Raw genomic sequence first — 12,686 nt, forward strand, 5'->3', positions numbered from 1 at the left:
CTGAATATTACCACAACCTTCCACCAAGTTTCATGGTAATCTGTCGGCAGTTTTTGTGTAATTTTGCTCACAAACAACAAACAGACAAGGGAGAAAACATAACAACCTTGGCAGAGAACAAAAAGCAGCATTTTTAATATCAGCTGAATCTGAATATCCCATCGTAATATTTCAGACAACATGCGAGTGTTTGTGCTCAGCAGTGATAAATCTTCTGTGCCGCACGATGAACCGCGCTTGCTTGCTTTCCCCTGAGCCGCAAAGATTGACAGAGAGTATTAGTGCGACAAACAATACACGCTGACGTCGTATTTCAGAGAGTCTCTGTTTCTCGTGGATTCTCACTTCTTTGTTTGATTTTTGCTCCGTCATTGTTTATCTTGCTAGTCCTTCACGAGAGGAAGAGGAGACAGAATATATCCATTAGAGCCGCTTTTTGTAAGATAAGAGATTCCAGCTTTAAAGCGAATCCCTGGAGTTTGAGAATGAATCAGAGCTCGTGTTTCTGGTGTTTGCCTGCATTACTGGGGCTCTCGCTGACGTGTTGGCCTCCTCTGCCGTTCAGACTGAGGACGGAGAGTCACTGCTGCTTTCTAGTGGCGGAGCAGAATAATGGTCTGATGAACTTGAGATTGGATAACGTGCCATAAACCATGACCAAGCGAGCAGGCGTGCTAATAAGAACACGAAATCCCTCCATCGACAGAGTAAATAACTGTGGAGGATGACAAGGGAAGATTTGTGTTTTTCGAATCCTTCACCTCTGTCACTGGATGATGTGCAAGATTGTATTAATCAGCCTTTGTTTCTTCCTCCCTCAACATTCTCCGGATGTCACAGTGATGAGGACGCCTCCTACTCTGACTTCTATCCCATCATCTCTGCTGACGTGATGTCCGTCAAGGAGATCCTGAGCCTGGACAGCTTCCCCCGACACAGGACATGGTGAGGCAACGATCACGTAGCTTGTTCATGCAGCTATCCAATCATGTGGCAGCAGTGCAATGCATAGAATCATGGAGTCGGTTCAATATTTATTTTTTTACATAATAAAATTTAGGGCCCGACCGATATGGATTTTTTTAGGCATCGAAACATAACTACATTAAAAAAATGGCAATAATTCTAAAATGTCATTATCAAACAATGTCAGTGAGGCTCGATATTTTACATAACCATAAACTTTATTTTAAAATGTAAAATTTTAAATCTTTTCTGCATTGTTTATTCTGTAAAATAAAACATTTCCTATTGGTTGATTAAAACACAGACGTCTGTGAAAGGCTCACATTGGTCAGTTTTTATAGGCTAATTCATTGATTAGTTGATGAAATACCAGACAAGACAAATAATTACAAAACGCACAGGTTGCTGATGGTTTTTTATAAAAAGTTTAAGATGAAAAGTCTTTAAAACATATTTGTGCTGTGAGAGCATCGGGACATAAAGACGGCAGAAAGCTTTATTATTTCTCCACCAGCCTGCAGCGAAATCAAATTAATACAACAGACAAGCTGTAGCACCCAGCTGGCAACTTAAGTAATACAGTAGTTTAGAGAGTTTAGATAATTAAAACGTTTTTTTGAAAACTTTTAATAGCTGAGGTTTACAACAATAAATATATGACAAGATGGAGCGAATTCAAATCTCCATCTGTCCTCTCCATCAGTCCGTCACTGCATCCTCTCTTCACTTTGTGGATCAAGTTTCACTGGTGCTTTTCTCTGCATTGACAACATGAGAGTCTCAGTGAACAACAGAAATCAGAGCTCTTTCTTCACCCTCGTCTGTCAGTGAAAGGCCAGCTGGGGACCTGCCCCATCATTTGCAGTTTTCATGTCATGAAGCCGATAAACCACAACCATTCGACTGAGTCATCCAGCAGAGACTAGTTCATTTGAATTGATGGAGCTGGAAGAGATGTCACATCTTACTGGAGAAGGGTTCTAGTTGGTGATGAGTTGAATTGGTCAGAAAAGTACTCAAGTCATTCCATGAGGAAAAACATTTGATAATGTGTCTATTGTCTTACACTAGATTCTGGATTTGGACAGTTAGGCAGGATGAAATTTATTTGGAGACATAATCTCTGGTTGTAGTTAAGAGTGAAGGACCATGAAACATTTAATAACTTTCAAAGACCAACTGATTAACGATTAAAGTGAGAAATAAGAAGTAAATTAATTGATCGTAAAAATCGGTGACAAGCCGTGAACGAAGTTTCAATACTTATCACAAGTATTAACCGTTCGTCTTTAAGGCAGGACTCTCAAAGACTGAATTATTTTATGATTCAGGACGTTCAGGTTACATTTCATTAACCAAAGTTTAAAGGTTTTAAAAGTCAGCATGTGGCTGGAAGCTGGACTTGATTTGCTGCCAATCAACAAAGTATTTAACTTCTGAATCAGAATCTGAAAGGATTTTGTTAATGACATGTACGAGACATCTTTAACTTTCTAAGTGTGTTATGATCATGTTTTCGGGACAGGATTACTGCTCAGCTGTTACGAGTAGGATGCCGAATATCTTTTTATTTTTTTAAAGTCCCAGTGTGGAGATGTTTAGGTCACAGGGAACAGGAAGCCTCTTGTGGTTTAATTTCCTTTACAAAAATCTCTTTACTACTATGGTGGCACCTCATCCTGTCTGGGTCACAGAGTATCTGCGCTGGGACTCAATACAACTTTCATTTTCGGAGGATTAGCCACAGCCTCGTGCCTGTTCTCCAATTCATCCAGAACCTGAATGGACTCGTGTTCAAAAAGGATTTGATGTGACGTCTTCATCGCCACTAAACATATTTTTCTAAAAGCAATGAAAGGAGCCTTTGGATGGGAGGTGGCTGCCAAGAGAAAATACGTGGACTGACACGGGTCACAGTGACATTTGAAGATGACACTATGGACGAGGAGGGAGAGAGAAAAGCGGAGGAAGTCATTGAGGATGAAATCACTCCCTCTTGAAAGACAAAAACACATCTGACAGTAATGAACCTCAGCTGCAGCAACGTGGCGCTGCCAACATGACATCTCCTCCCACCGCAAGCCTGCATCTCATCATCCCGTCCACTAACATGTTTCAGCTCCAAATCATCATCTTTGTCTCACCTTTATATTTTGACTCCTGTTAAAACCCTCGAGATTACACTCTAGATTCTGGTCCACTCCTCCTGAAGTGCAGCTCGTCCACCAAACCTCAATTCTTCTCAAGTCTCCCCCGTCGAGGAGCAGTGAGACAGATATGGAGTGGATGGATAAATTAGGCTGAAAGCCTAATGATGCCGAAGGTGACCGACTCCTACCAGGATAAGAGAGGACGGACGGGAGGATGAAGTTGAGGGCTCTCGAGGATTGGCTCACTATTTCTGGAAGGCCCGAGTCTTCCAGGATGAAGGAGTGTGACATTTGTTTTGATTTGTGTGGAAAATGAACGTGCTGGATCTTCCTGCGTTGTTGCGTTAGGCTCAAATCACGCATTACTGTCTGATTCACATTATAATTTTTCTGTTATCTCCTCCTGGTGGTTAAGGGGTAGCATGTAAATTATGCAACTGACTCATGCATGCCCAGTTTCTCTTGGCAGGAGGGGTTTGCTGTTTTTCACACCAATAAGCAATATTAAAATTTCCATTCGGAGCAATAATTAAGCTATAAAACCTCTCACACCCGCTGACTTGATGTGTTCCAGCGGCTCATTCCCCTCAAGGCTTAAAATCTCTGAGCCCTCAGATTAAAAGCACTGACAGACACTTACTTTACTGAACACGCCCGTGGCAGAAAAAGTCCAAAACCCGTGTTTCTGTGAACCTGAGAATATCAGTGTGTGTTTACATGTACTTATCTGCAAATGCATCTATGCATACGTAATTATTTGCATGTTTATTCATGTTGTCTGAGCATTGTAGGGCCAGTGACCATGTCTGTTTGTTGTGTGTGGGTGGGTGTTACGTGTTCAAATAATTAAACCCTGGGGACCGTCAATCAAAAGACTATTCTGGATGCACACCCCTCAGGCGTTAAAATGCTGTATTTAGAAGTCAGGAAAAATTCATGTGAGTTGGAGTGTGGAAACTGCACATGCACATGAGAGAATGTGGATATTCACAGCCATAATATACTGTGCATACATCTATAAGTGCAGGTTCAGCAACTATAGACCAGATTCACTTATCGCCTCTATAGATAAAATGTAAAAGAGGAAACAGGCCTGAACCTCAGTCCGCAGCCGTGACAGTTGCCCTACTTACAATGCCACCTTGATAGAAGAATTCCTCTGAGTGAATAGGCTATCACAGCTGTCTACCATCTCCATGACGACAAACTTGATGAAAGAGAAGTCAAGGATGTCACACAGCCGGCGATGCAGCGTAGCTTTGAACTGCCCACACCTGAAGGATTCCTGGAGCGGTGCGCATCCATCACAAGAGAGATGTGAGAGGACCCGCACTGCGTCTCCTCCCAGCGATGTGAAGCAGCCGTGGCAGCGAGGCTTGATGTTCCACTCCTAAAACTTCTCACAGCCCTGTGAACGTGTGTGAGGGCGGCGCTCATGTGAAATGACACGTGGGTGTAAAAAGAGCAGCAAACCACCAAACTCATCACGGAGCCTCTTAAACAACAAACTGCCAAATATCATACATTTGTCTGTAAATAGATTCGGACAGAGTGAAATGTGTAGGAGCCAAACAAATATGTGCAGTCTCTGCTCTTCTAACATATGTTGTTGTTGTTGTGACTGTGGCCTCAATTTAAATTGTTTTCTGGAGGAGAACACACTTAAAATATGCTGGAAAACTTTTTCTATATTGGAAATTCCAGCATTGCATGTTTGCACTTCTGTATCCGTCTGTATCCACCATCTTTACGGCTAAAACAAACAGGTTTTTAAACACAAATACACAGAAAAACATTCCTCAACATACTGACATGTGTGCTGTGTTTACCAGGGAGATCCTGAAGGAAACGCTGGCTGCCGATGAAGAGTATCACAGAGACAAATGGACCATGTTTGGAAACGAGGCTGAGAAGGTGGAGCTGGGCGTGATCAGCTGCCAGCATGTGTTACGCACACGGATTGACAAAAAGGCCCTTCGCAGACAGGTACTGATCAAGTTTCGGTCCAAATGATTTTTGGCTTTGTGCCACCATGTCGACAGCGTGCACGGTGCTCACTGAGCAATCACAATAATCAATCCTCCCTGACCTGAGCCACCACCCTGCACCCCCCCGGCAGCTACAGCCTTAAATATGTTGCAACTGTCTGGGTAACAGTTTGTTCTCAACCATGCAACATAAAGGTTTGGGCTGGTTTCACTGCAGCACAGGAGATTCATTATTGGAATGAAAACTTGCTGAATCTTAGGTTTCACTAATATGGTTGAGAATCAGAGCATACAGAATGTAATCAAATGGATTCACTTTGGTTTTATTTGGTTTTGTTGGCAAATTCCATATTGTTTTGTAAATTAGTTAAACTACTGTCTGTCATCAACAATTCTGATTTAAATAAATATATTAATATAATGGGTTAAAGAAGTCATTTCGATCTTCAAAGTTTCATGTCATTGTTTTAATCAGCTGCTTCTTGTTGGAATGTTTTTCAGATAATTTAAGTTATTAACAGAATTAATGTATCAGCATCTGCAGAAACTGTTTGTGAACTTTGCCTCCCCTGTATCCGTCTTCCCCTCAGGCAGAGAAGAAGGCATCTGCCCACATGAAATACCTGGAGCGTCTGAGTCAGAAGGTCCCAGACTTTCTAATCCCACTCAGAGCTCACAGCGTCTGGGAGGGCATGACAGTCAAACTCTGCTGCACCGTCCAGGGCTGTCCACCCCCGAAGGTCACATGGTAAGACCCTGCAGCGCTCCATTCTTTTGGCTTTAATAGCCCCGCTGAGAAACCTTTAAGACATTTCTATTAAATTCTATTGTTGGGGTCATATTACAGGTGTGATATTTTATTTTCATCTCTCTCTTATGACCGGGGAAAATTAAACGAGGCAAAGTCTCACGGACATTAAATATAACTTTCAGGGAATTGAAAGCTACAACTTATGAAAGTTTGAAGGAAGTATGAGGTGAAGGATATGCAACTGCCTGAATCGAAAAAAGCAGCAAAAACCAAACAGGCATCACAATACCACACGACTTGAATACCAACCTCTGCATTAATATGAAATTACCTGCGTTAATTCAGGCTACGTGCCAAAACTGTCGACCTTGATGCTTGAGCTGCTGTGAGACTCACTGATGAAAAGACTGTGTGCTCAGTATTAATGAAGCTCAGCGATCATTGAGCTTGAGATCAAGCTCAATGAGCTGCAAACGCCTGCCTCTCAACAATGAACCCGCACGCAGCACAATGAGATCAAATGCCCCCTACTGGCGGCTCTAGACTTAGCGGAACTGTTAGTGAAAGAAGTGCATGAGTAACCAGTGGGCAAAGGTGTGAACCACCCAAGTGAAGCCTGTCGATCACTTTTGTCTGACGGACTTCAGTCTATTTATCTTTTTACCTCAGGTTCAAAGATGGTGCACCCCTGATATTATCTGAACAGCCGTGGAATTACAGCCTGCAACAAAAATTTGGAATTAACATACTGGAGATCAGAAGGTAGGTCACAAGCTTGAACCCCCGACTTCACGTGCTACGGGTCTCTTAATCAAAACAGTAACAAAACACCTGGTTTGATGATATTGTGAAGCAGCATGGGATCATGGGAGATCTATAAAAATCGACCTGATGCGTCTCATCATTTTCACGGATGAGGTGATGTATTAATGTTTTAGTAACGTTACGCAGCAAATGATAATAAATAGTGCAGATAAAGCAGATATGAAATATCCTGTTACCTTGAATAAAATCTGGGATTTCTCTGAGATCAATCTTTAAAGCTGAAAATCTCGGTGCATGATGAGTGTGATGAGTGTGTGTGTGTGTGTGTGTGTGTAAGATTGGTTAAATACTGCGTTTTTAGTAGTTTAGTGCTAGAAAATGTTTCTAAAACGTCCTTATTACAGCCACAACCTCAACCACTTTCACATCTTAAATGTGTGACTCACTCTCTATCCTCTGAAGGTGTCGTCCTGAAGATGCTGGCAAGTATAAAGTGGTGGCTAAGAGTCCCCTGGGTGAAGCTACGACCTTTGCAACACTTGTGGTGAACTGTGAGTAGCTTCTTGTGTAAAGTTTGCTCTACACAACCACGGAAATATAAAAAACTGTTTATCCAGAGTAGCTGTGTTTAGATTTTATTGGGTTAAAGTGATGACGAACTGTGTTGTGCTGCTTGTACAACAACTAAAAAATACAAACCTGTCATCGCTCAAACTGACACCAACTAATAATGATTAGATTCAATAAATAGTTGACCTTTCTCTTCAGCATCAAGAATAGTTTAATCTTCATGAATTGCAAATAAACTTCCAGGTCATAGTATTTAACAACAACAATAGCAGAACCCACGAGGCTTTTACTTTGAGTTTATATCATATGGGTATAAATATCAGTTAGTAAGTAAGTGTGAGCCAAACAAGAAGGTGCTTGTTTAAAGAAATAGAAAATTAAATGTCCAAACATGTGATTACTAAATGTTAATTCTCAAATATCATAATCACATTTAAAGGATCAACTATATTTGATGTTACCATATGTGTTCAGAATGTGAATATCAGATATTTAAACTTTCAAATATCAATATTGGGGATGGCCTCAAAAATCCAATATCCATCAGGCTATAAAATGAGGATTTAAATTTTCCAGACTTTCATTGACGCCCTCAGGGTGCTGATGCTGTCGTAGCCAAATATGATGAGACGTATCCATCTGTCTAATCCCTCCCATCTCATCAAGGGTGAAGTTAAATGTATTTTCTGTTTTAGAGAAACCAAAGCTGATGAGTTCTCGTCGTCCTCGGCACAGTAACGTCTCGTACCCTCCGTGATCCCTGTTTCCATATGAATTGGATATTTGGATGAGAATCAACAGCATTGGAATGATCAGGGACGACAGATCTCTCATGCATAATGAATCTGAACGAGGACAGTTGGTGTTAGTGGTGACTAATAACCACTACAGCGAGCATCATGGCCTTTCAGCTCAGTGGCAGAAACATTCATAATAATAATGTGCCTTTTTATTTTTTGCGCTTGTTAAATGACCCCCCCTATCTTCTGTGGCAGTAAGGCTGTATGATGCTGTACATCAATAAGCTGGTCAGGGCTTTAATGAGACATTTGAAGGTTTCTCCTCGCTATCAATATTTCACAGGGTCTTTTTTTCGGGTGGGGGGGGGGGGTAAAAATAGATTAAAGGGAGTATTAGATGTGACTTGCATTAATGTGTCATTGCCAGGTTTTATTTGTCTGCTGTCTCTGGCTATCTCCCGCAGCTTCAGAGTATCATTCACTTTGTCTCTTTCTCCCATCTCCGACCCTCCCTGCCTCTTCCTCCAATCCATCGGGCCTTGTCGCTCTGCGATTCAGCATATCAAGCAGCCGGGGCCGGTTCAGAGAGCTGGCAGACCCCCGGTAAGTTTCACGCCAAGGCCTAATGAAAAGTGTCCCCTTTCATTTTCTCCACCGCCCTTTGAAGTTCCTGCCTGCACCAGTAAACCAGGGTGGGCTGGGAAGAGCTTTGAAGACCGTGACACAACATCTCTGCTCTGCTGTACTCGCTGCACCTCATAAATGAAGACAGGGATGGATTGAAAGGGGGCAGCGCGTGTTAACGGCGTTTGTTTGCCATGGTGGTTAGTGTTTCTGTGTGGGTGTCCAGGGAAGTAGGAATGTAAGTAAGAAGGGGGATAGTTACTATAGGGTTCGGAAGCCTTGCTTCCAAATGAGTAGACATGGCAGTCATGTATATTTCATGCCAGGGACAGCAGGGGGATTTATTCCGTTTTGCTCCAAGCTGTGGAGCATCGTATATTGGCTGTGGCACTCTTTGGCCTAGATTATCCTCCACCATGTGTTAGGATGAGGACATTTCCAGACAGATCTTGCTCAGTATCTGATCACGGTCGCTGTGCATGTTGTCATTGGAGCTATGCTGCTGTTCATCTTTGAATTAGGATGTTTTCATAGTGCACAAAAACTCTCAGGGTGGATGGAAAGGTCAGCAAAGCAAACTTTGATAGAGGAGACGGATGTTCACGTCCAGATCTGCAGTCTACGCTGATTTCTTATGACAGTGAACGCAACACCTCAACCAAGCGCTGCTGCTTTTATTCTAACTAGGAACCAAACTGCTCCTGAACTTGAACCTTGCAGTTCATTAACCAAACCATGATCATGTGTTAACCTTAATCAAACAGTTGTTAGGGTCAGACATTTTTTGCAAAACCGAAAGTTTAATATTTTTTGTAAATGTCCGATCCTGTTTTTGAGGGTACTATGCAATATGATGTTGGTTACTACTGATCGTTTAGAGGGCAGTGATGAAATGTATTATTTTAAGATATATACATCATATAAGGAATTTTTTACACATCATATATACTGCAATATAATCTGGTGAGCCCAAGAATATCTCTATTCAAAATTTACAAAACTTACATTCGAAGTAGTGGCTTCAATTATTAGATTAAACTACAGATGTTTCTTATTTTTAGAAATGGTTGACCACTCAATGCTGTTGAGCTGCATTGAATTAGGTGTATTTTAAATGTTGTGGACGACCATACATCTGATTAGGACAAGTACATTTAATAAAAACACTTTTATTCAACTCATTATGTTGTTTTTGCCTTTTGGAGTTCATCGTTGCTTAGACTCCAACATCTTACACCTCCACTGTTGCTCCTGCAGAAATGCTGTGTAGTCACCATCCAAAATATTCACACCACACACACAGAAATAAAGTTGTAATCATTCGAATTAAGCTTCATCAGCTTGTAATGACATCAGAGCCTTCTGGGGAATTACACTTTGCTTTTTATGTAGCTGATAATTGATTTTATCACATTTACCGACATGAATCACTAAATAAACAAAAGCAAAACCATGGTGAATTCATTTTAATCATCATCGCGCTGAGGGAAGCAGGAGATCGAGCATCTGAATGATGGGAAACAAAGATCTAAGTGGTGGATGCACGTCCCTGTGATAGTCTGTGCCGCTAAGCAGAACACGATCATTATGAGAAACATGTCACACTCTCTCTGATTCATCCCTGAGAATAAGATTCGACAAGGCCTCGTGGCACACGTGGAGCTCACTTCCAGACTGCGCTGCTTCGCTGCTTTGACAAGTGGGAGAAGAGTAGCTGAAGGAAAAACTTGTCAGGAACTGTTCAGTTGAAAAAAAAAAAGTCACATCTTTTTCCGCTGTCCTCTGTTGTTTCCTCCAGGGGACGCCGCCCCTCGCTGTCCTTTGTCCCTCTCGGTCTTTGTCTATTATTCCTCTGCCCATCTGCATGAGATGGTCTTTTTAGTTAATTAAGCTCCTATGGTTTGCTTTGTTCCGTTTCACTTCCTGTCACCAGAGAGGTAAATTGAAGAGCTTGTTACAGCGAGCGAGCGGAGAATAAAGACAAAGTGATGTCATAGCACAAAGGTACTGGATGATACAGAGACATCAGAGACTGTACTTTGACAAGGTTTGATGACGGATCTTGGGAAATGATAAAGGAAGCTGCTCTTGATTGTTGTCGTCAGGAGTCATATGTACAACATTCACGTTTATTCCTACCGTTCCATCCTCTGCTTTCTCATTCCTCTCCTCTGCCTCCCATGCTTATCCAAAGGGGGTCGGTTTTATTGTGCAACATCCAAAAACCAGAATGATTACTCTGTGGAAATCCTTTTTGGTGCAGTACAACTGTGTCTGGAGTGGACTTACTTTTCAATATCAGTCTTATCTCTGCCCTGGGGGCTCCCAGTGAGGAACAAGTATACGTGCACAGTATATTGATAACATATTTCTCTTCTCTTCATTTTTTCTTTTTATTGTTATTGTTGCCAGTTTTCCTTTTGCCTGTTTATCACTAATTTAATTTTTCTAATTCTGCACACTCTCTCATCCGTCCTCTCCCTGTTTACTTTTATTCCTCGTGTCACCTTCTCTTCTAGGATCAAGATTCGAGGACGAGGCCCACTTCGGCTCTTGCTTCCCGCCCACTTGGGTGAAGGAGGGTGACATTCTCACCCTGAAGTGCTCCTTCACCTCAGCTCTGCTGCCCTACCAGCAGGATGTCAGCTGGTTCAGAGACGGTAAATAGAATAAGAGACGAATCACGCGAGCTGGATTATTGGCAGTTTGAATGGGTGCTTCAGTTTTGCCTTTCTCTTTACATTCCAGGTGTGCAGCTGCGTCAGTCCGACAATGTGGACATTAGGACGGTGGACGATGAGGCCTCCATCACTTTAAAGGCTGCACACAAGGATCATGAAGGTTTTTACACTGTGCAGCTGAAGACGTGGGATTCGAGCGAGGAACACAGGGCTTTTGTTTACATCACAGGTGAGGACCACATGAACGGTTTCTATTCCCCTTTATTCACCTACTCTGACATTTATCAACACATTAGCATCCATGTGTGAAAGGAATAGTTCACCCCAAAAATGTGATGTCTTCTGCTGTCCTCTGATGTCCTCCTCTGGACTCTGATCCATGAAGATTCGCCACTACCGCTGCACAATTTGATGCTACTCTAATGCTACTCATTAGTTTGTTTTCTTCTTCACTAAATGTCTCTACGTGTTAATGCAGCTGTTGCTTTAGGAGCTGGTGAGCTTTACTTTATAAACCTGCTCACGGACACTTTGTCACGCCAGTAAATATCTGTCAGCTCACATCAGAAACCCCTCGGACACTAAGCGTCCTCTCTAAACAGCCTGCCAACATGTCTTTTAAGTGATATGCATCATTCTGAAATATTCTGTTTGAAAAAGACCCGATAAACCCACAGGGGAGTGACCTTGAGACCTTCGCATACAGATTTATCTGTTTTCATGAGGAAAGCATCGGGATAAATTGTGCTTTGGCTGAAACCTTTGCTCAGAACGTGATTTGTATTCATCGGATTTTGGTCCGACTTTAATTTCCTGATTCATATGGGGAAATTGCACCATCATTCAAGCTGTTCTGCAGCTACCTTTGTACTTTGTTTGCAGCGTGCATTCATATACCACATCAGCAGCCACTTGACTCATCAAACATTTGAAATGTGTCTGGGCATCTCTGCGAGGAGCCAGTGGGTGTGTATGTGTCTCTGTAAGATATCACTTACTCATGCAGCAGTGCACCTGCACGGCCTCAGTCATAGTATAATGTGAACTGAATCTTTCTTGAGGATGAGGTGCACATACAGGACCACACAGCTGCATGCAAAATCCATCTGTCTGCAAAAACAAAAAATATCCTGGATCAGGTTTTGTATATTAGATTTATTAGATGTCTGGAAACACAGAACTGCAGGTAAAGAAAAATATCAGAATATATTGAAAAGTTCAAATTTCTCAGTTTGAAGTGATCGCATGTGAAAACTTGATGTCTCTGACAATGATTACTAGTAGTAGTTGATTGACTAATTGACCTGTTTCAACCAATAAATATATTAATCCTTAGATGTTGATGATGAACCCTCATGACAAAGAAATGTAACTGAGGCTTATTTTATATTTTACTGTTTAACCATAACTTTTATTATAAAACAATGAATAAAAAGAAAACAAAATAACAA

At 41.7% G+C, this 12,686-nt stretch overlaps 1 protein-coding gene across 3 annotated transcripts in view; it reads left to right on the top strand.

Moving 5' to 3' along the window:
* The window catches only part of myom3 (myomesin 3), a 46,008-nt gene that overhangs the window by 6,626 nt on the left and 26,696 nt on the right, over positions 1-12,686 (top strand). For all 3 annotated transcript variants that reach the window (XM_069537656.1, XM_069537654.1, XM_020092747.2), the window contains exons 3-10: positions 841-945; positions 4,949-5,102; positions 5,695-5,852; positions 6,525-6,617; positions 7,083-7,171; positions 8,489-8,533; positions 11,074-11,214; positions 11,303-11,464. In XM_069537656.1, coding sequence (XP_069393757.1) covers positions 841-945; positions 4,949-5,102; positions 5,695-5,852; positions 6,525-6,617; positions 7,083-7,171; positions 8,489-8,533; positions 11,074-11,214; positions 11,303-11,464 — 947 coding nt within the window. The remainder of the gene's footprint in view (positions 1-840; positions 946-4,948; positions 5,103-5,694; positions 5,853-6,524; positions 6,618-7,082; positions 7,172-8,488; positions 8,534-11,073; positions 11,215-11,302; positions 11,465-12,686) is intronic.

This window comes from Paralichthys olivaceus, chromosome 13 (assembly GCF_024713975.1).
Source record: "Paralichthys olivaceus isolate ysfri-2021 chromosome 13, ASM2471397v2, whole genome shotgun sequence".
NCBI classification, from domain to species: Eukaryota; Metazoa; Chordata; class Actinopteri; order Pleuronectiformes; family Paralichthyidae; genus Paralichthys; species Paralichthys olivaceus.